Genomic DNA, 23,678 nt, shown 5'->3' with positions numbered 1-23,678 from the left:
TCCCAACATGGCAGGTAAAAATCTAAACAAAAAAAGTTTTTCAATTTCCAATTAAACAACTGCATATGTTCCATGGTGATAGAGCTCAAAGCAATATGTAATGTGCATGAAAGCTCCATTACTGATCTGGAACTTCACTGAGCTCCAGAGCGAAGACAGCCTCAGCAAGATACATTCAATGTGTTCTAAATGCCTTCAGAGTTTAGTTTGCACTAATACAATGCATCAATGGTGTCCCAAACAACAGTGGCAGGTCACTAGACAAATTTCACACATTTTCAGCTGTGAGAAATTAATCATACAGGGAATCGATCCATTTAGGATTTATCTGTGAAGATAAGTTTACACATTCCCAGACTCACTGATTTGATTGTCCCAGCTGAAAAGCACTTGTGCACAAGCCCGCTGGTCAAAAAATTCTAAACCTCTATATAAACAGTGTCCTTAACTAATTTGAAAAGTTGGAAGATTCGCTTTTTTTAATCAGAAGCTTATTTCCATCTTCTTTAAGCTGCTAGGTGGTTCCCACCACAAAGAAAGCAAGCTCACACGCCACTCCCTCAAATGCTGCATATGGTATTTCTGAAATTCACAGAAATGAAGAACTGAAGTGGTACACGTGCCGTAAAACACAAAATTTGTACTTTTAGTTTATACTTTTAGGCTAAAGATGAAATAAATATATGACATTTAACACATGCATATGCTAGCAATCTGAAAATGGGGACCAACAGATTTAAAAAATTAAATTGTTGAAAATTCAAAACGATTATAACGTGAATTTTTAATTTTACACCAAAATAGCCAATACTGGAAAAAGTTTTAAGTTCAGCTATAACAGTGGAATTCAAATTAAATTATTGACAGAGCACACAATGGTGAATAACCATATTAATCTCTGGTTTACAGAAAGAAAAAGAAAAAAAAATACATAATTGTACATTTATTCTGCCACCAGAGAGCTCCAATAATGTTCTTATCTGAGAAGATACTTACTTAAGCCCAGCTACACCACGTACCACCAGGCTATCACTGGTTAAGGTGCCAGTCTTATCAAAGCAGCAGATCTCTACCTTCCCAGCAAAGGGAATACGGAATGGCTCAGTGCAGTAAACATCTGAAATAGAATGAAAGTTTGTTACTTGAAAAAGTATAAAGCACAAATGTCATATTTCAGAGCCATTAGAAAATGAACCCTATAGTGCAAGTTTACTTGATTTTGTTTTTGAACTGAAAACTATTACACATTCTGCTAAATAGTATTCCACACTGAATCTTATTGGAGATCTTCTCTCTTATTTTAACACGTGATGGAAATGACAGTGCATGAATGCGTGATGGTTAAAATGAACACACAAAGGAAGCGGGTAAATATAATCTTAAATGGATGTGAAGAACTCACTCCTATAAGACTAATCCACTAGGTTTCCCATGGTTACCGCACTACACTGTGTAACCCTCACCTAATAAATACCTGTAATTTCACTTTTTTTTTTTTTTTAAGAATTAATGTTACAGTAACTGGGCTCCACAGCATGTCCCACTAATAGAATATAAATGAGGTCTAGTTTCCTAGCTTTCCCATTGAGCTATTCAAGTATTTCAACTAAGTAAGCACACACAGCCTACTCAACTGCTGCTCAAGTCAGTCTTTTTTTCAGCTGTGTGAGTTGTGCTAAGAAAGCATATATGCTGTGCACTTTTATATGCAGATTCTGCTGCTGTGAGCATGTCCAGTCACAGCACTGCTCCAATGACCAACAAAAACTGACCCAAGGGGATAATTAAGAGTCCTAACTAGGTTTGCAGAAACCTATATGAATGTCTCCATAATGTAATAAAATCATTAAAAAAAAAGAAAAAAAAAGACACTTACACTGTAAATGTAAAAAGAGAAGAAGTGGGTTTTTTTTTTTTCTTTACTGTTGTGAAAATCTCATAAGGCACCTGTCTGCTTATGTAATGCAGTCAGAAAAAATATTTAAATAAATAAATCCAACAATTTTACTTACAGAGTTTTGCCAACGCAATCAGGGATGTGTTTACAGCCAATGAAAGTTCAATTGGAAGTTCAGGGGGGACAACAGAGGTCAAGATTAGTGTGCATTCCAAGAATAGCTTGTAACGGTTCCGGCTTAGATCTTTGGTACCTGCAATTAAACAATTCAAGCAGTGGTCACTAGGTGGGCCTATAGATTAATGGAAGGGAGCTACAGCCAAATGAATATATACAAGTACTTCCACACTCTAGTATCAGTGCATATTATGCAGCCACTAGATGCTTACAAACAACTGAATATAAAAATGATTAGGCTGTAAGACTGGTAGAAGCAATCGTCCAACTCATATAATACTCAGTCAAACAGCAGGAGGCTGAAAATGATTTCTCTAGGAAACTAAAATGCTGCTTAAGTTATAAGAAATGCATTAGCAGTCCAATAGTAAAAGCATTTTTTTTTTTTTTTACAAAATGCTGCACTTATAAGCTACTTGTGCAGTGAAACAGTGACTCCATGCACCAAGATAATGCCAATAAACATAGGCTGTTGTAGTGCATAGAGTCAAACTTTAAGACTTCTAGGTCAACCAGTGGATTACTACCATCACATGTGAGGGTGCCTAAAGAAACAATTGGAAGAAATAAAACAGATGTCTGGGCATACACTGGTCCACCAAAGCAGACTTTTATTGCAACGGAGCATAAATGTTTCAGCTCTACATTAGAACCTCCCTCAAAAGCTCTAATGGGGCCAATCATTGCGGCTCTATTCCAAGAAACGCCTGCTTTGGATTACCTGTGTGTTTAGACATCTAATTTTTTTGCTATAGTGATGGGCGTTTAGCTACCCCAGTCTGTGTGGGAACACTGGAAGTTTCCCATTATGTTTTAAATAATTACTCGGAGAACCATGACCACTTAAGTAATTTGAAGCAGTCATTATGCCTGCAATCTGTATGTGCAGCAGTTCCCTTTTAAAAGCTGCTCATATGATGATAAACAACTCTGCTGCTGGAGGTGTAACTCCACCTTAAGCAGTATTATTGGGGTGTCTAGCTACCTGGAGTACTAGAATCAGTGAGTGGCAGGATTGGCATCTAGCCTTTGCTGGTCTGCAGAAGCCAGATGTTTTAGATCTGCCTTCAGAAAAACGCAAACGGTATAATAATTGGAGTGACCCTTTAAGTGTGTTCAGTCCTACATCTGATGTTTCTACTAAAGAAACATAAGAACTTTATTTTAACACTTCCACTACCTTGCACACAAAAGGAAAGACTATTTAGTGAAATTAAACACAATAGAAAAAAAAAAAAACTAGAAGGTGTTGAAAAACATGTTAATTACTTGTATTATAATTATGAGCTATATGTTACTGAATAATAATAAAACATTGTATCTCATGGAGCATGTTTAAGGTCATTAAAACAAAAGAAAAAACAAAAACAATAATTGCTACACTTTGTTTTAATTTGTGAAATAAAACTAGTCTGAGAATTATTACTTGAAGGGTCAGTTTAGGAACCACAACCATCAAAGAGTCATCTGGTGCCATCCTCTGGGTAAGTATAAAACCTTTTTGGAGTGAGTTGACTCTTACCTCCCCAGAGCAGCACAAGTTCAACACCTCTTCTTGGGTATATCTAAAGCTGAAAATCTTTCTCAATGGGTCTCTACATGGGTAGAATTTATTGGCAGAGATAGCCGCTTACATTCTGGGTCAATTAATTATATGGGTGGAATTAATGTCACTAAGGCAGAAGTAGCATGTTGCATTAATTACATCAGAATAAGAGGTCGGAACTGAAGCGTTTAAGAGAACCAGGTACGTGTCAAAATGTTTGTCAAATGGATTGACCTTTACCCAGGAGATAGCACCAGAAGATTTCTGGCACTATACCCACTATAGCAATTTTTATGGTGCTTAGGCAATGCCATTAAATGGACAGTATCTGGCTCAGTAGCTCTAGAGAAAATACATTTAAAACACTGCAAAATTACCTTCAATCCACACATATGCAGCAGCGGCAATGGCAAACACCAAGAGAAACAAAATGAAGATAAAAGTTTCCAAATTATTGGCAGTCACTCGCTTCACCCCAAAGAGAATTGTACGGAGAAGTTTACCCTATTTAAAAAAATAAAATAAAAAGTTTACATTTACATTGTGAACAGTGAAAGACACAGGCAACACTCCAAGGTTCCTGATGATGCGTTTATTGGAGGGTAAGTCTCCTCACAAATAAGTGCAATTTACAATGTTTTCCCCAATCACTAATCAATTTGGTTATAGGGCAGGAAGCAGGATGGATAATTCTATGGCCATGAGTATTATACCACATAAAACATAAGCTGTTAACAGTATGGCTATATAGTCATGTGAAGTGTTACCCAGTATTAGTGCAGAGTGACACTCACCTGGGAGGTATTAAATCCAGTTCTTAAGACATAGGCCACACATCCATTATCAAGAGCTGGGAGAGAAAAGAGCAAAGAATTCTTAATTCATAGTCTATTACACCAGTTAAGCTCCATAATTCACCTGAAAATATACATACGTTTAAGGCCACTTGTTGCCTTCTGAGGGGGAGTGTGCTGTACCACCTTAGTACCACCAAAGATGACATGCAGTTTGGAATCTAAATTCATATCCAACACATGTTCTGGGTCCAAATCCTCAACAGGCTCCTGCACAAGTCCAATAAAATAGTTAGCTCTTAAACTGTGCAAAACAATTCCAGAATACTTATACATTATTTTTATTTTTTTACATTTCAAGCAAACATACACAAAGACAAAACATTCATAAAAGGTTTTTCATTTTTGTCTTTGTGGACTTCCAAATATTTTTTATATAAGTATCCAAATGCAATGTTAATTCTGTCGACTAACAATTTTCGTCAGACTTGGTCAACTAAAATCTTGGAGATTTTGTTGACAAACAATTCATATGACTAAAATACAACTAGAACTAAAATGGCTTTTAGTCAAAAGACTATAACTAAATCGAAATTTGCTGCCAAAATTAACATTGGCGGTTAATACACTTTGGAGAGGAGAGGAAATGAGCCACATGGGTGACTGGGAAGGAAAACGAGCACATAGAGGGGCTGGGAAAGAATGGAGACACATGGGGAGATGAGATGCATGGAGGGGCTGTGGGAGAAGGAGACAATGTGCTGGAGAGAAGAAGAGGCACACAAATGTTGCTGTGGAGAGAAAGAAACACAGGGGGGCTGGGGAAGAGATGCCTGGTAAAGAGCAACAAAGGGCTGGGGAAGTGGTAAAAGAGACAAGGGAAGGGGCAAAAAGAGACAAATCGGGCCCTGGGAGAGAGACACCCAGAGGGGCTGGGACACACACAAAGAGACACAGAGGAGCTGGGGAAGGGGCAAAAGAGACAGAGGTTTTAACTAAACATATTCAATTTTAGGCGTATTGACTAAAATCTACTGAAGATTTAGTATACAAACTAAAATAATTCGGGTGACTGAAATACGACAAACTAAAAGGGCTTTATAGTCAAAAGACTATGACTAAAACTAATTTGAAATTTGCTGTCAAAATTAAACACTGATCCACTGTTGTATCTTTGAGGTATTTTTATGGACTATTTCATTGCTAGTCAAACTATTATATGTTTTGTTGTTTGTTTTTTACCCAGTAGCACAGATCTAGTAATTTATGTTTTGTTTTATAATCTTTGAAGCATTTCACCTTCATCTGAGGAACTGACTCTCCGGTAAGCATAGCTTCATCCACTATACAGCGACCACGAAGCAGGAGAACGTCACATGGAACCAGATTCTCATGAACGGATCGTCCTGAAATCAACACAGTACAATAAAATAGCATTGTTTAATAAACCATCCAAATGATTATATCATGGACTAAAGGACAATAGAATAATCACAGCTCAACTACATATTTGTACCTTGTCAATGGTCTATAAAGACAGTGTGTAAAAATGCACTAGTTACTGATTCATCACAGTTCTTACCAACCCCCTGCCGAGAGATTTGATTCATGTAAAAGTAAAATGTTACCTATGGATACGATATCGCCTGGGATTATTTCATCACTCGAGATGGGCCTCCACTTTCGATTCCTGTAAACCTAAGAAACTGTATATTAATTTCTGCAAATAAAAGTGCACTGCCTTCCGGTTGGCTTAACAATAAATAAGTAGAGCAGAATTCCAGTTGGCTTCAAAATACATAGAACTGAATTCATCCCTTGCATATAACAGCTCAGAAATCATTTAGAGAAATGTGCAATTTAAGCAGACAAACACCATAAATACTAACTTGACTATAACTCGTTGCATAGACTATAGATTTGTGAAGGTGTAGATCAATGCAGTGTAGTGTATACAAAATTAAATGGTTTGCAACACGGCAGGCCTGCTTCATCTTTCTCTGTTTATATTCAGACAACACATGTCCTTCTCACCTGGATCATGTGCGGCTTGTTCCCCATCTTTCTGATCTCAGACAGGTTCCTCATCTGCTGCTGGACTAAAGAGGCTTCAAATGCTACCAGCATGAACAAGGTGAATACACTGTAATACCAGTACTCATCCAAGCACCATAGCCCCACACAAAACACCTAAAGAAGAGGTGGAGTGTTAAATGCTGTTATTTGGGGGTATTGATTTACAGTACAGATAAAGTTAAAGCTAAAAAGCATACATTACAATTTTCTAAATCTACCAATTCATTCAGAACCAGCAACACATCAAAAGTGCATACATTACTTGCCCAGATGCCATCATGAAGTGGCAAAACTCAACCTAGTCAATATAGTAAAATGAAAAATACATTGCAACACGAGTTTAGTGTAAGTGCAGAAACAGCTAAAATTATGTGTTTTGATGGCTTTTCCACATAAATATTAGAAATTTCAGAATCAATAGAGATAAAAATAGGAAAACAGGGATGTCCAAACCTTGGCAGCAGATTATTATGAGAATTGCAGTCCATCAATAGCAAAAGAGCCAAAGCTGGACATGGTCTGGTGTATGATACTCATGTCTTAAAAGACCATACAGAAAGAGGTATATAGAATGAGATGTTTTGTTAGTTGTGAATATCTTTTTAAAATAGGTGTACTTTGTCACCTGTGACCAAGTGACAGGTTATGTAAAAGCAAAGTGACACATTTGGTCTTGCAGTACGTGTTAGGAGGCTCCTACTTTCTCATAAAAAAAATAAAAATCCTGTATAAAGTTTAACTGTAGCCATAAATGCATCTATAACAATATATGGTGAAATTTAACACATTCAATGGATTCGAATACAAACTACGTAAGTAATGCTCAAATAAGGGCTTAAAATTTGGATTCCTATGCTACTAGTCAGGCTTTAAGAGTTACTCACCACTGCAAGCGAAAGTGTACACACCAGCGTTGAATTTCTACTCGTTAGGGCAATATTTTCATTCTCAGCATGCAGTGCGCAATAAAATGTATTTTATGCACAGAACTGACATTGCCTGCTCGGAACAGAGTGTTATGAGCCAGTATGCACAGTCTTTCAGCTTAAACCACCATGATCACTTCAAATCATTGGTGTGGTCATGGTGGTTGGAGTAACTTTCAAGAAACCTTCAGCTATTCTCCTCTTAAAGGAACACTATAGTCACCTAAATTACTTTAGGTAAATAAAGCAGTTATAGTGTATAGATCATTCCCCTGCAATTTCACTGCTCAATTCACTGCCATTTAGGAGTTAAAGCGGCAGTGTCATGCCCCGTTTTTTTAACCCCCTTCCGCCTCCACTACATCCAATTGACCTCTTAGTCACCCCCAAATGCCCCTAAGCCCCCCATATTACCTCTTTTTTAATCTTTATATTCTGCCCCGATCTATATTCAGGGCGCTGCCATCTTTGTGTGGGTAGGTGAAGTCCCTGTGGGACACGTCATCTGCCCACACTAGATAGCACTGAGATTCCCGCACATGCCCAGTGAAACACTTGGACATGCGAATGGGAATTTCATCTATTCATTCATCAGACAGACGAATGAATGAATAGAAAAATCAGATGAACAAACTAACACTGAGTATCAGTGTTAGTTAGTTCGTTCAGTTTATTACAAGGAGGGAGCTACCGGCACGCAGCTCCCTCCTTGAAATATGAAAAGATAGAAGCGGCAGGGAGCAGTGCTCCCCGCCACTTCATAAGCCCTCCAGGTCACCCCCCCCCCACTCACTCTATGGGGGTCAATATGACCCCCATAATAGCATAAGGGAGATTAAAATCTCCTGAATGCCCCTACTCGCTATACCGTGAGTAGGGGCATGTCTACTAAACAGTGAGCAGCCAGTGGCCAGTGTAAAAAAAAAAAAAAAACTACTATCCGGCCCCCACCCCTGCGCGGCGGGTGGGGGCCCTAAATAACAATAAGGGGGGGGGGACCTATTGTCCTCCCCCCGGCCCCCACCCCTGAGCAGGGGGTGTGGGCCATAAAAAAATAATGAGGGGGGACCTACTGTCCTCCCCCCACAGGCCCCCACCCCTGTGCGGCGGGTGGGGGCCATAATGATAATGGGGGGGGGGGGGGATCTACTGTCCTCCCCCACTCCGACCCCCACCCCTGGGCGGCGGGTGGGGGCCATAATGATAATGGGGGGGGGGGAGACACCTACTGTCCTCCTCCCCCCCCAGCCCCCACCCCTGGGTGGCAGGTGGGGGCCCTAAGTGAAATACCCCCTTCCCTCCATCAAAGGTGACTAGGGGTCCCCAAGCCCCTAGTCACGCACCCCCCCACCCAAATAAAAAAGCCCCTACCTACCCCCCTCACCCTAAAAAAAATAGTGAGGGGGGAATAAAATTACTACCCTGTAAAGTAAAATTAAACTTACGATTCAACGTCTTCTTTTTTCTAAAATCTTCATTTTTCAGCCCCAAAAAAGGCCAAATAAAAATCCATTATACCCGAACTTAAAATAAAAGAAAAAACCCGAGCGCAAAAAAAAATAATCCATTTTCACCCATGGATGGCTCCGCGCAGACTGAGCTCCGCAGGGCGGGGGAAGGCTTATAAAGCCTTGCCCCGCCCTGCAATTAGGCTAAGAACACTCTGATTGGTGGGTTTAAGCCAATCAGAGTGCTCTTTGTCACCTTTGATGGGGGGGGAGGATTTGACTTCGGGCCCCCACCCACCGCCCACCCGTTTAGGGGTGGGGGCCAATAGGTGTTTATATTTTTTTTTTTTTACAGTGAGGAGCCACAGGCTGCTCACTGTTTACTAGACATGCCCCTACTCGCGGTATAGCAAGTAAGGGCATAATTTACTAATACTAAGTAATTTTTACTTAGTATTAGTAAATTTGGCTGAAAGACCAATTTAGGTCTTTCAGCCTTTTAGTAGATAGCTATCTACTAAACGGCTGCAAGATGCAGCCACGGCACTAATAAGATCGGAGTTTCATTCATTCGAATGAAATTGCGATCCGAACAAAGTGCCGAATTGCGTTCTAAAACAAACGAACATACTGTTCTCATTCAGTTAGAACGCAATTCGGCAGTTTTGGCTAAAATGACAGGAAGCATCGTGGGAACAGGGAATAAAGGTAAGAATTATGGGAAAATTGCTCTGACCAGCGGAAATGAAGCACACTTTGCTCCTCCGCTGGTCAAACGGAGGAAACCTCCATAAGGCAGAGAGTCCCTACTTTGTCTTATGATTTTAAAGAAAACTAGAGAAGACAGGAAGAAACGGAGAACAGATCCTGAGAGAGGAAGAGATTGAGGCATGACAGTGCCGCTTTAAATCACTTTGTTTCTGTTTATGCAGCCCTAGCCACACCTCCCCTGGCTATGATTGACACAGCCTGCATGAAAAAAAAAAACTGGTGTCACTTTCAAACAGATGTAATTTACCTTAAATAATTGTATCTCAATCTCTAAATTGAACTTTAATCACATACAGGAGGCTATTGCAGGGTCTAGCAAGCTATTAACATAGCAGGGGATAAGACCATCTTAATTAAACAGAACTTGCAATAAAGAAAGCCTAAATAGGGCTCTCTTTACAGGAACTGTTTATGAAAGGCTGTGCAAGTCACATGCAGGGAGGTGTGACTAGGGTTCATAAACAAAGGGATTTAACTCCTAAATGGCAGAAGATTGAGCAGTGAGCAGTGAATCCACATCTTTAAAGAAGCATGAAAATGAACCTACAGTTTAACTAGCACTCTTTTGATGTGAACTATTTAGCCAACATCTTCTTTCCATTCTCACTTACAGAACTGGCTTTTCCCCAAAACAATCTCCATACTTCTGCTAAACATATGATCAAATAAGTCCCCCACAATTACAAGGTGAGTACATGATGTTCCTCTTATATCTCCTCACAGATCCATAGGTATGTCCCTTCTCGGTCTCTCCGCTCTGCCCATGACCACCTCCTGTCCGTTGTCCGCACCCGTACAGCCAACTAACGCTTGCAGGACTTCTCGCGGGCGGCTCCCTTCCTATGGAATAGCCTGCCTACCGCCATCAGACTCTCCCCTAGTCTTGCATCTTTTAAGAAGTGCCTTAAAACCCATCTCTTTAGGAAAGCTTATGGCCTCCAAGACTAACCCCTACCTCACATACCTGTCTCTTGCCCTCTCCTAAAGGGTAGCCCACCTTATTTTACTGCAAATTCCTGTCCTAATGTGTTTTACACCCCACCTCCTATAGAATGTAAGCTCGATTGAGCAGGGTCCTCTTCAACCTATTGTTCCCATAAGTTTATTTGTAATTGTCCTATTTATAGTTAAATCCCCTCTCAGAATATTGTAAAGCGCTACGGAATCTGTTGGCGCTATATAAATGGCAATAATAATAATAATTTGCTCAAGGACATTACGATTCACAGTTTTTTTTTGTTTTGTTTTTTACAGTTTCAATGAGTGCTAGCATGGCACTGCGTATGAGGCACGGGAGTGTTAATACTGATTTTAATTGTGAATACAGACTGAGCATAAAAATCTTTAGAGTACAAAGCTTGGCTCAAAAAGAAACCATAAAAAATTGAAATAAAATGAGCTTTCCTGATGTTTAGCAAATTCTTTTTATTACAAAATACGTGCCATGCTTTAGTAACTAACTGAAACAACCATGTAAAAACAATGATTTTGAAATAGTTTTACCTGGAAAACAAAGAATGGTGCAATGGCTCTCTCCTTAAACAGATGTAAGAAATCAGGTACCACCATTTCCGCCCTGTGAAGAGAGTAAAGTTTATGTAAACTGGGAACAAAACCACAGTAAACCAAAAGGAACATTGAATGATTCTAGTCTTTCAGTAGAGTGCGGTCTTGGAGCAGATCTTGTTAGATGTATACAATATTGCCTTTTAAAATAAACAAATAGTTTATATGCAACTACTATTTGTCTAATGCATCAAAATACGGCATGCTGACAGCTTATTATATTTGTTCTGGTCAGTATAGTCAGTCCCTGCAGGCTTTGGAGAAAAGGCAGTGTTTACTTTCTAGCCTAAAGGTACCTCCATAGGCCAGAATTGGAGAATTTTAAGGAATCTGAAATTAATCCAAAATGAATTTCAAGCTTAAGGCCAAAACTAAAAAACTTCTCTAAGTCCGTTACACTTTCAGTTCAGGTTCTTAGCCTTAATTTTAAAATTCACTTAGAATGCCCAAATACTCTCACTTCAGTGAATACCTCTCAGGGTTATATACTAAAGTGTACTATGAATTGTCTGCTATTTAAGGTACATTTTGAATTTTAGGGCAGAATGGAGTAAAAATGGGATTCTCTGTTAAACTAATTTGCATATGCCCACCCAGAATCCTTTGTTGCAAGGTGCGGAGTTTAGAGGAAGCAAAACATATGTGAGTGGAGTGTCTCTTTAATTTATGTCATATAAATACACACACACACAATATTATATGAACCACTCACATATGGTTTGCTTCCTCTAAACTCTGCACCTTAGAAGGACAGAGATCCAGAAGCAGAACTGATATATGCCTTTTCTTTAACAGGATACCAGAGATTGTCAGTGACATTGGCACTTTGTGTGCCCATGTGTGCAGGGGAGGAGAGATATACTTCCCTGAAGCCATCCGCCATGGGCACAGATCTCCTTTCTTCAACTCCTGGCGCCTCATCCATCAGAAGCCCATATCAGTGCTGTACTCTAACACATACGCAAGAGTACAACAGTGATGTCTATAGGAGGGTCATGCAACCTCCATAGATATTGTCTCAATTAATGAGACAATGACTTTATCCTCACAGCCATCGCTAACTAAGGGTGGTGTAAGTGACAACACAATGCAAGTGTGGCAAACATGCCCATGCCGGGAGCTCCTCTAACTAGCCTCCTGCCCAAGGACTATGGGACATTTACCAAGACCTTGTTTGGGAGTTAACCCTGCCCAGCCGCCATTAGAAGCTTTTCCTTGGTGCTCTTGGTTCGGCACTTATCCTTCATTCGAATAGAACCAAGCACTAAATCCCCGACGGCCATTCACATGCAGAAACCCACAAATTGTCCTCAGCGGTACTTAGCCGCGAACGTTCTGGAACTATTTTCGGCATGAGGTGACCGTGCGGTTCCCGGACAACATGGTCCACGGTTTGAATAAGCGCTTTTTGGAGGGAAGGTGCCTGAGACTAAGGGGCACAAACGCTACCGAGAAGCCAGACGGAGCACCCCGTACTGCGGCCGCAGGAGCTCCCGAAAGTTAACCGGCTAAAGCACCAAACGCCCTGGAACTATTTTGGGCATAGGACCACGTGTGCGGCCGATCAGAACTTTAAACACAGTGGCGTTTTCTCTACACTGCGTGGATCTGAGTGCCATTTGGAGAACTTGGGCACTCAGATCAGGACTATTTGGGGATGTATTTGTGGGGTTATATATTTTTATGATATTTTGGGGTATTTTTAGGTTTTATATTTTTGTGTTTGCCTCTATGTTCCTGGGAGATAATTAGCTTACCGGTCTTTAACACCATAATCTCACAACCAGAGCGATTTATGAGAGGGGCTTGTCTTGTATTTAATGGAGACCCCATGCTACGGGCTGTGTATAAGAGCAGGCTACTTGGCCATAATAAACAAGTTATTTTTCACCCTGCACTCAGTCTGGACTAGTGTTTAGGTGGATCAGCTATACTATCTGCAGGAGAGCTTAATCACTTGAAGTTGTTCCCAGGACCCTATTCCAGGGCAGGAAGCGACAGAGAGACCACAGCCAAGCTTCAGCCTTTAGGGGCTGAAGCACTACCTGTGTCCCAGAGGAGAGCTAGGAAGCGAGCTTGACGAAGATACCCAGTTGGGGTGACAGGCAGTCCATCACAGCGAATAGCTCAGTCTTTTGTCACATTTTAACAATCAGAGGAAAAATAAATAAAACAAAGCCACTTGACTGCATTCAAACTTCAATTAAACTACAACACAGCCTTTATGCGCATTTCATAAAGATTTTATCTTTATTGACAGAACCACTTTAAAACTGCCTAAGGGCCAAGCAGAAGGAGCTTTGATACTGGTTGTGTAAGTCACCCAGCCATGGGCAGCATGTGTTGAAAGGAATCAGATGCTGTGCTGCCCACTAAATACATAGACTGGCTACATCAGCATCCAAATCAAAACAATCCCATGCCCCTCTTAATAAACGCAAAGAAACTGATCTTCAGTCTTGCATGTGACACCTTTTGGCACTGTTGACTTATTCCAATACCGGTTTGACTTCTTAGTATAAAACATGACATATTTACTGGCGTGAAGATGCACTTACTTATTTGTTCCATATTTTTTCTCAGCAGCTTTAATATCTGCCTCCTCTAGATATCCCTTGGCACTCTGGTAATAAGAAAGGCGTCGCTCTACTGGAAATACAACAGGAAGGAATGCCTTTTTTTCCTCTGCGTCGTACGAATACTTTATCTTCTGGAATTCAAAGAACAGGATCTCCGGACCATCTTCTTGCTGAATGATTAAAAAAAATTTAAAAACATTTCCCATGGAAATTACAACTGAAACTTTGGAGTGTCTTCTAAAATCACAAAGATCGGCATGTTTAAGTCATTTTAATTTAGGGTAATTTCCATATCTATTCACAGTTCCAATCATATCTCACCAGGCTATATAATGCATTAACCCAACCTGTACCACCAGAAAAGAAAATAGATTTCTTTTCACGGCCCAGTTGTAAATTATAGGATGCTAGGTGGAAGTCATACCAGAGATCAGCTTTCAGCACATGAGGAGATAAAATAAAAAAATAAAAAAAAATTGTATACCAAGTTCACAATCAATGAGGTATGTAAGCAGTGACATTCAACTCATGACAAGAAGTTTGTAAAGCACAGAGAGTAAAATTAACATAAATGAATTCTCTGAGTTGGCAACACTAGCAATATTGGGGAGACATTGAGGAGGGCGGCGAGGGGGAAATACTTCCCTCTTACCCATTTCCAGCAAGACAATTCTGGCCTAAAACTTGCAATTTCCTTGTCAATTCTAAACAATCCCCAGTTTTGTCAACAAACCCGCTTTAAAGAACTCCACTGAGTTTATTTACTAAACATTTTAAAACTAACTATAGCCAAGGTGTAGAATATTTACAAATCAGCTATTTTTGCCTAACATCCACAGTTTAGATTTAAGTTTACCACCATTTGCTATTTAGTGAATAAACCCTGTGCTTCACTGTATTTTATAATGATGAAAAATCAGCAATCATGTAGATTAACTTTTCTTTTGATACGCTACATCATACCATGATTACAAGACCAAACAGATAAACCTAAGAATCATCTAATTACTCACATATTGTTGATGCATATTCTATGACTATGACTGACTCTTCTTCAATGCATTAAATATATATATATATATGTATATCAAAAAACAATGTTTCTAACAATGCTTTCTCTGTATATAGTTAAAACAAACAATCTGGACTCAGCCACTCCAAAGCAGTCACAGGTAAGACTATACAGCCACGGATAGCACAAATACCAGTTTTCTTCCTAAAGTTACCACATGTAGCCAAACAAAAACAAAAAAAGACCGGAGTCAATTTCTTTCAAAATAAACACATGACGACAACTTTTGGAATTCTGATGTGAAAATCAATACAGTTTTACAACTTACAGGTTAGGATGTAGACATTAATTTCAAACAGGAGAGTGAGGGGTTGGTTAAAAACAATGTTGGTGTCTGGGGTTACATAGACATTTTTTGTAAGATTTGACTGACAATTTTAATGCATTATATATAGAAAAAAAATTATACTGCACATTGGAGGAACTTGAAACAAGTATCTTTAGTGATCTCTCACTCGATCTTTCTAAAACTGAGCTTAACCACTCACGTTATGAAATTGATGGCAAGCATATAAACACATTGTTTATTTTTCCTTTGTATGTGTCCTTTTGCGTTTATACTTGCTTTCACGATCTCTCTGCTTTGCCAGTGGCCATTTACAATTCTCTGTTTGCACTCGAACTGCCAATTCTCATCTACAGCATTTCTCAAAGGCAGTTTTCCTAACAGTATTGAATAATTGAATGTAAGCTCATTGAGTAGTGCCCTCAATCCCTCTGTTCCTGTGCTTCCATTTGTCTGGTTACAATTACGTGTCTGTTAGTCCACTCATTGTACAGCGCTATGGAATTTTGCTGGCGCTATATAATTAATACAATAATAATAGTAATAATTTAGAATTCTTATTAGATTGAGGCCATAATTAGTGGCTTCACACTGCACTTCACTCATGTACATTCCAAATTTTCTGCTTTCCCACACAATCACCCCTTATCTCCATGTTTCTTGTATTTTATTTATTTTTAATCTTATCTCTGCTAGATTGCAAACTTGTTTGAGCAGAGTCCCCAGTAACCACTTGTTTCTTGCTAATACTGGTAATTGTTTGCTTCTTAGTTGTTTTTGCAAGTCCCTAAACTCAAATTCAATCCACATGACGAATTTAAGCAAAACAGTGAAATTGTGACTACGTTTGTGTTGGAGATTTTTTCCAGATCGGCTAATGTTACCTCAGTTTTTCCATTCAGATTAAATTTGGGAAATTTTGGAGCTTAGAGAATAACCATGTGAGTCGTAACATCATGTACAACAGTATTGTTTGAGTAAAAAGGAAAAACACTGCTGGTTGAGAGGCGAAGAAGAAATGGTTTGGAGAGAAAAAAAAATATTATAATCATAAATAAAACAACTGCATAAATAACTGTAACAAACTTGTGTATATATGCCTGGTGATCCACTAAGGGTGTGAGAGGCTGTAGGAAATCTTGTAACTTTTTTTTATACCTCCTGAAATTCCCTGCGTGTCCTGTGCAGGTGTTTACCTACCAGAATAGCTGCCATGTCAGAACAAAGTACAGCGAAAGGCAGATGTAAGGCAGCAAAGACAGGTCGGTTAGTGCTCGCTCTCCCTGATTTGTCAGCACATGGGAAAATCATTCTATTCCACTAGTCAACTTTGTGGGATTGACAGAAATACAATTCACAATTACAAATCCATTTTACATAGAACACAGATCAAATCAACCAACATCGAATAAAAATTAAATAAATAAAAATAATAAAGTACCCTCACCTTTTCTCGAAGCAGTGGCACTAACTCAGCAGAACCATTGTTTGGAGTGGGTACAACTTTGGCTAAGGTGGCAGTTTTTGTGTTTGGGTGCTGAGGAGAAAAAAAAAAAGTAGTATTTGATTAAACATAATTAATTCTAATACATTCATTATTAACTTTTGTCAGCGTTCATTTTTTTAGCTTTCCATTCTTGGATTTATTTTTGCATGCAATTGTCATTACTTTATGAAGAAAAGTAAACAAGTGCAGAGATAGGCTACATTTGTTTCCTACTAAGCTGGGAATAAAATGTCTCACAAAGTTCAACCATCACTGAACTAGAACAGGTGCAGTGGCTGGGAACTACAAATGTCTGCCGTGAAAAAATATCACTCTAGAGATAAGAGAGGATCCGACACACAACACATGGCTTCTGAGGAGGCTATCACTGACAGATTGTCCTCGGACTAACCTCATACCTCATGCTTAAAATAGGTATATCAAAAAATGGACATATTCCTCATGTCGACATAGATGCAGTCTTAAAATGCAGTACAAATTAAAACCTTGTGTCAATGGATGTCTTATAAAATAATATTTTCCTGGGGGCGGAGCCTAGCATCCGAGCTGAGCGGTTGTGCTGAGCCTTGGCTCCCGCTTTATCTGCTAATAATAGGGGTAATCCCGCGACTAACACGGCACAACCACACACCGGGGACAAGCCATAGTGACGGGGACACCCGGGGGAACCGCCAGATACCTGAACCAAGCCTGTACTCCCCCAGGACCCGACGAAACAGCATGAGGCCTACCGGAGATCGAGCAGTGGGGAGGCGGCCGCTCCCAACGCTGTCTGACCTGGACACGGACCTCACCTCCGACCCCCCCCCCCCCTATGGACCGATGGGGGTTATCTCGGTCCGCTTTAAGCGAGAGAAGAAACGACCACAGGCTGAACACGCAGCCAGGCGACCCGCAGCACCGGGACAGCCGAGCACGTGGCCTGCCTAAAATGGCGGAGGCAAGCGCAGCAGAGGAGACGACGGAATGCCACACGACAGTGCTGGATTACACAGCCCGGCTCAACGCACTCTTTGCAGCATTTTGGGCCAAGCTGGAGCACCGGACATGGCAGCCCACCCCACATGCACACATGGCTAATGAGAAACCCAAGCAACCTGTCCGCAAGCGGATTGCCACTCAAATACACAGCGCCCCAAGATGGCGCCGCAGCAGCAAAGGCCATCGGCCTGTACACAAAAGCATGAAAGGGAAAAGACCACTGAAGCGAGGTCGCAGAACACCACGAACCCTCCACACACATGGCACACTGCCTCATTCTTCTTCCGAGCTGGGAGCTCACCAGGAGGTAGCTCTCCACTGCCACCCATATACCCAGGGAGCTAACCGAGACCCGGTGGAACCCTGGGCCCACGGCCCTGATGATGGGGCCAATGGACATGTGGTGCGGGCCCCCGCCAAAGCCTCGGGCCGAAGACGAAAGGCATTCATACGACTTAGACCCAGGAGGGAAACTGCAACACTGCGGGTCAAGCGACCAGACAGCCTGAACAGGCGAACGGGAGAAACTGGACGGTATCCTGACCGAACACGAGCGCAAGGGAATACCTCCGCTCATCTTGGGACTACAGAGGATTTCCCCTCACAACCTAAGTGTGACTGCTCGAGACGGGACCGCTTAATACCCTTAGCCGGCATAAGGTAACCTGGGAACCAGGACTGAGACACGAGATGGGACCTTAACCTCTCACTGTCACTACCTGCCTTCATAGTGATCCTGGTGCCTATTAACTTATGCATAGAAATTTTCCTTATGATGAAAATAAGCCATACAATTGTGCCCTTAGAAATGTATACATACATGTAATGCATCGTATGAGGGATATACCTTGCAGTGACTAGGCAGCATTGAACATTAACAATATTTTAAATTGTGTAAAGTATTAAACGTTAAAAGTATTAAACGTTAAGTAACTGCATAACTACCTATAACGTGAGCCATACCCCAAATTGCCATGTTAGCATGGTTGATGCTTTTATGTATGTTCTGCAGCCATAGTTGTGAGTCACCAGACACCACGCTGCGTACATGCTGACCCGGCGGATCTAACCACCAGCGTGCGGATCTATGCACCCCATCCCCTAGCTAGATAAATGAATCTACGTACTAGACTAACTAAGCATGTCTCTCTTTAACAATGGGAGCGTATGGACCGCTCCTACACATAGTCTGATTGTTTAACTTTACCGAGAAAACTAAGCAATGTAATCCCACCAATACTATCACTAAACATGCCAACCCGATATCTCTTATTTTGTAACATACCTGGGCCGGGACAGCTATCCCTAAGATGAACCTAGTTATATTCCTGCTATTAAGCATGGCACTAATACCCAGCCTGTTTACACCCGTGTTTAACTTTCGTAAAAATTGAGACTGTTACTACTAAGAATCTGCCTTATTAAGTAATGGATGTCATACGTTTTTTCTTCTGTCTAGCGTTTGTCTCCTTTACTTTAACTCTGTTGATGCTTCCATTTGAAGTATAGGCATAAGCATTATCACACCTTAGACCAACTTTTCATATCCTATTTAGCTATGAACACCAAACCTGTATATGAAGCCTATCTTTACTATTTTGATTATTTTTGTTTCTTATCCAAGCTTGTATCACTCTGTTTACTTGAATGTTTCACAAAAAAAAAAAAAAACCCAGGGCAATCTTTCTTTGAGGTGCACTGCACACCATCTTGATATTATTATCTCATGTTATCCCACAATGCCTCCTCTTTCTCTTATGTACCCCATGACGTATATGCCATAATAAAAGAATGATTTACAAAAAATATCACTCTAGAGTCTCTAGACCAGGGGTAGGCAACCTTTTAGCAGCACTGTGCCGATATAGGATTGTGATGTCCCGTAGCGTGCCGGTCCTATTTTTTTTAAATTGAGGTGTGTATGCTGCCGTATCCTGCTTGTGTTATTTTTACTGTAATTGCTTTGTATCGTTGTATTTGTGCATATATGCAGGGCCGTCTTTAATATTGACTGGACCCTGGGCAAATAATTTTTTTGGGGCCCCCTGGAACGTGTCCCCCCTCCCCAGGCGTGCAATCACGTCCTCCACCTCAACGCAGTGGCGGACCTAAAGTAGAGAGGTGCAAGAATTTTTTTGGGCCTCCCTGTTGCACGAGTGATTAAAAGGTAGATCCCCATCTGTCGTGCAACTCCAGTAATGCATTGACAGCTGGGCCTCTACCACTTACCCATGTTTCCAGGTCTTAGCACTAAGCGGTTTTTGTGTGTTCGAATGTAAACAGGTTTTTGTATGGAATATGTGGTGTTGGCGTGACTGCAAGCATGTATTTGTGTAGTGTTGGTTTTTGAATTCAGGGGTGTATTTACATATAATTTTGGTGTGTAACACAGACATGTGTTTGTACGTAGTGTTGAAATTTGAATGTAGGGGTGTATTTGTGTGTAGTGTTAGTGTGTGAATGCTGAAATGTATGCACATATACACGCACACAGAGATATATATACACACTGAAACACACACAGACATACTGACATACACACACACAGATATACTGACACAGATTTACTGACACACACACAGACATACTAACACACACACACAGATATACTGACACACACACAGACAGACATACTGACAGACATGCTGACAGACACACACACTGACCTACTGACACACACAGATATACCGACACACACATACTGACACACACAGACATACTAACACACACACTGACAGACATACTGACACAGACATACACACACACAGATTTACTGACACACACAAAAATTACACTTTTAAACCCACCCTCCAGTTTCCTACCTTACCTGCTGGTGGCTGAAGGTGTTGGGAGTTGGGGTCTGGCTCTCTCGGCCAGCCCGCCTCCAGTCTGCCTACTCTTCTTTCCCGCGCGCTCCTCTCTTTGTGGGAGGAAGTGATGCACGGCCGTCACTTCCTCCCAGCCTGTTGCCAAAAAGCAAGGGGCCTGCTCGCGCTGTTAAAGCGCCTCAGTGTGCCACCGGGACCCTGCTGACAGAAGCCCACCGGCCCACCGGGACCCTGCTGACAGAAGCCCACCCTTTGTGCACGGGCCACCCGGTGGGCCTCCTTATTGTGTGGATTACCGGCCGGGGGTAAGAAATAGTTGAGGCCAGCGGGGCTCACGGTGCAGCTGCCCAGTTTGCCCCACGTTAAAGACGACCCTGCGTATATTAGCTATTTTATTGTATATGTTCATAAGTAGTTTATGGTATTGTGTATGATACATATGAATGTGAGTTGTGTATGGGGGCTGCTTGTGGAATTGTGTGAATGGATATGTCACATTGTGTGTTTGGTAGTGTGTGTGGGGGCTGTTTGAGGTATTGCATGTGAGAGACTGCATGTGGGGTTGTGTGCATGTATGTGGATTGTTAGTGGTGTTGCGTTTGTGCAGATTATGTGTATGTTTGTGTGTGGGCTGTCCGTACTATTTGTATGAGGGATTACACAGGAATGCAGGATTCTGCATTCCTGTGTATATCTAGCAGTGTGGGTGGCTTCCCTGGGTTCCAGACCGGCCAGGTACATGTCAAGGACAGGAGCTGCAACAGCAACTGCAGGCTGCTCTACTACAGTGTGGATTCCTATTCACAAGTGCTGTGAGGAAGTGATCTAAGATCACTTCCTCTACGTGCTGCAATGCATAAATTGAGGATTGTCCTTCACCACCTTTTCGGATAAGCAGATATCTGAAGTTTTACTGGGACTCCTGATAGGCCAGAGCCTATTTGTCTCTAGCAGCCTTGAGTGCCGTGCAAAGACACCTCGAGTGCCGTGCATGGCACTAGTGCCGTAGGTTGCCTACCTCTGCTCTAGACCAATATCACCTCAAGGTCAGTTGTACAAAATACCGTACATATTTCTTAAGACACTGATCAGCATTTCCTGTGCATAAAATGACTTTTTTTTATCCCACTGCCAGGAAATACAAAAAAAAATAATAATAATATTTAAAATAAATTTACAATCAATAATTAAGTTGGGTTGAGTACTGTAATAAGACTGAACTTTTCCCTCTCCCCATAAGCTTTATTTAAATCACTGACATCTGCCCAGAGACCACAACAACTTTCCTGGGATGCCATATGTTACAAACGTCAAGGGTTGAATGACAACACCGTCCATCTCTCTATAAATTTAACAGCATTACTGGGTGATAATGAACATTGTTAGCAGTCACACAGCTATGAATAGCCAATTTGTTTTTTTGTTTTTACAGCATCTTACAGCACACCACATGTCATACACTGCCTTTACGGTAATGCTTCAGTCTAGCCCTCACCATGCTGACCTGTCAAACCCTTTAGACATGTCGCTGACCTCAGCTGACTCTACACACTCTCCCACGGGATGGAATCCTCACACACTCACTCTCCCACGGGATGGAATCCTCACACACTCTCTCTCCCCCACGGGATGGAATCCTCACACACACACACACTCTCTCGCTCTCCCACGGGATGGAACACACACACACACACACACACTCTCTCGCTCTCCCACGGGATGGAACACACACACACACACACACACTCTCTCTTTCCCATGGGATGGAATCCTCACACTCTCTCTTTCCCATGGGATGGAATCCTCACACTCTCTCTTTCCCATGGGATGGAATCCTCACACTCTCTCTTTCCCATGGGATGGAATCCTCACACTCTCTCTTTCCCATGGGATGGAATCCTCACACTCTCTCTTTCCCATGGGATGGAATCCTCACACTCTCTCTTTCCCATGGGATGGAATCCTCACACTCTCTCTTTCCCATGGGATGGAATCCTCACACACAGTTTCCAGAGCCCTGGTGATGGCGTGTGACGTCAGATCGCCTGGCACTGACAGCTGGGGAGCCTTATTCCACTCACCTTCGTGCACGCAAGGGCGCAGTGCGCGTGCACGGACCACAGGCCGGAGAGAACGGTGAGCGCGTGCACGACTCCGAGCGCCGCCAGGGCCAGGAGCCCGGCCTCCGGGTACTCGGACACCCCGTACACGGACACCCATGCGTACAGCCAGGCCGGGTAGAGGACGGCGAATGGCAGCACCGTGCCTCGCAGGATGTGGGGCCGGCGGCGGTACAGGGTAACCGAGCGGACCAACTCGTCCTGCGCCGGTAAGCCGACAGCACTCACACCACCCGCCGTCACCACCGCCGCCATTACCCCCAGCCCTGACACTTCCGCCAGCGTCAGCGCTGGCCCTGGCAACACGAACTTCCCTTTCCGCTAGACGGGAGCGAGCACTTCCGGGTGCTTCAATGCCATACTTCCGCATAGCTTCATCCAGTAACTGGGCGTTATCAGGGCAGGGGGTGCTCTCTCTGTCATTTGTAGTGTTTAAAGGGGACCTTACAGGCTGGAGGACGTGCCAATTTCTTATATTTCTTTTATGAGTGCCAAGCTCAGCATATTATTTAGAATTAAACATATATATATATATATCAATTATAAAAAATAAAAGAAATTGACAAATTGATATATATATATAATAGAAAAGCTTGGCACTCTCCTTACTCAAAAGCTATAAAAGTATCTTGCCTAGGTGCTACCCGCGTTCAAAATATAAAATATAAAGTAAGGGGTGCACTCACAGGTCTTCAATGAAGTGGAAAATTGGTTTATTAGGTGAAGAAAAACATCAGTACATCTGTGAACAAAATCGACGTTTCGACCCCTAAGGGTCTTTTTTTTTTTTTTTTTTTTTTAAAAAAGACCCTTAGGGGTTGAGACGTCGATTTTGTTCACAGATGTACTGATGTTTTTCTTCACCTAATAAACCAATTTTCCACTTCATTGAAGACCTGTGAGTGTGATACCGGAGAAACTGACGGAAGCCAAGCACAGAGAGATGGACACAGGTTTCTTCAGGAAGGAAGAGATTCTTTATTGGATCACCGATCGGGACTCAGAGGGACTAGTGTCACCAAAATACAGCAAGTTCTGAGCCCCGGACAATAGTGCAGGCTCCTTATATAGGCACATAACTCCTCCCATATTAAGCTCCACCCG

General features: G+C 41.7%; 1 protein-coding gene across 1 annotated transcript in view; it reads right to left on the bottom strand.

Moving 5' to 3' along the window:
• Nucleotides 1-22,876, bottom strand: part of ATP13A1 (ATPase 13A1) — a 62,908-nt gene extending 40,032 nt beyond the window's left edge. The window contains exons 1-12 of the mRNA XM_063449191.1: nt 22,536-22,876; nt 16,586-16,675; nt 13,760-13,950; nt 11,139-11,211; nt 6,449-6,604; nt 6,043-6,112; nt 5,714-5,820; nt 4,555-4,684; nt 4,415-4,470; nt 3,998-4,124; nt 2,013-2,150; nt 997-1,117 (exon numbers count right to left, since the gene is read on the bottom strand). Coding sequence (XP_063305261.1) covers nt 997-1,117; nt 2,013-2,150; nt 3,998-4,124; nt 4,415-4,470; nt 4,555-4,684; nt 5,714-5,820; nt 6,043-6,112; nt 6,449-6,604; nt 11,139-11,211; nt 13,760-13,950; nt 16,586-16,675; nt 22,536-22,829 — 1,553 coding nt within the window. The 5' untranslated portion in view covers nt 22,830-22,876. The remainder of the gene's footprint in view (nt 1-996; nt 1,118-2,012; nt 2,151-3,997; nt 4,125-4,414; nt 4,471-4,554; nt 4,685-5,713; nt 5,821-6,042; nt 6,113-6,448; nt 6,605-11,138; nt 11,212-13,759; nt 13,951-16,585; nt 16,676-22,535) is intronic.
• Nucleotides 22,877-23,678: the final 802 nt, after the last annotated feature.

Source organism: Pelobates fuscus, chromosome 3, assembly GCF_036172605.1.
Source record: "Pelobates fuscus isolate aPelFus1 chromosome 3, aPelFus1.pri, whole genome shotgun sequence".
NCBI classification, from domain to species: Eukaryota; Metazoa; Chordata; class Amphibia; order Anura; family Pelobatidae; genus Pelobates; species Pelobates fuscus.
Note: the sequence above shows the minus strand (reverse complement) of the source record. Positions and strands in the feature narration are given on the sequence as shown.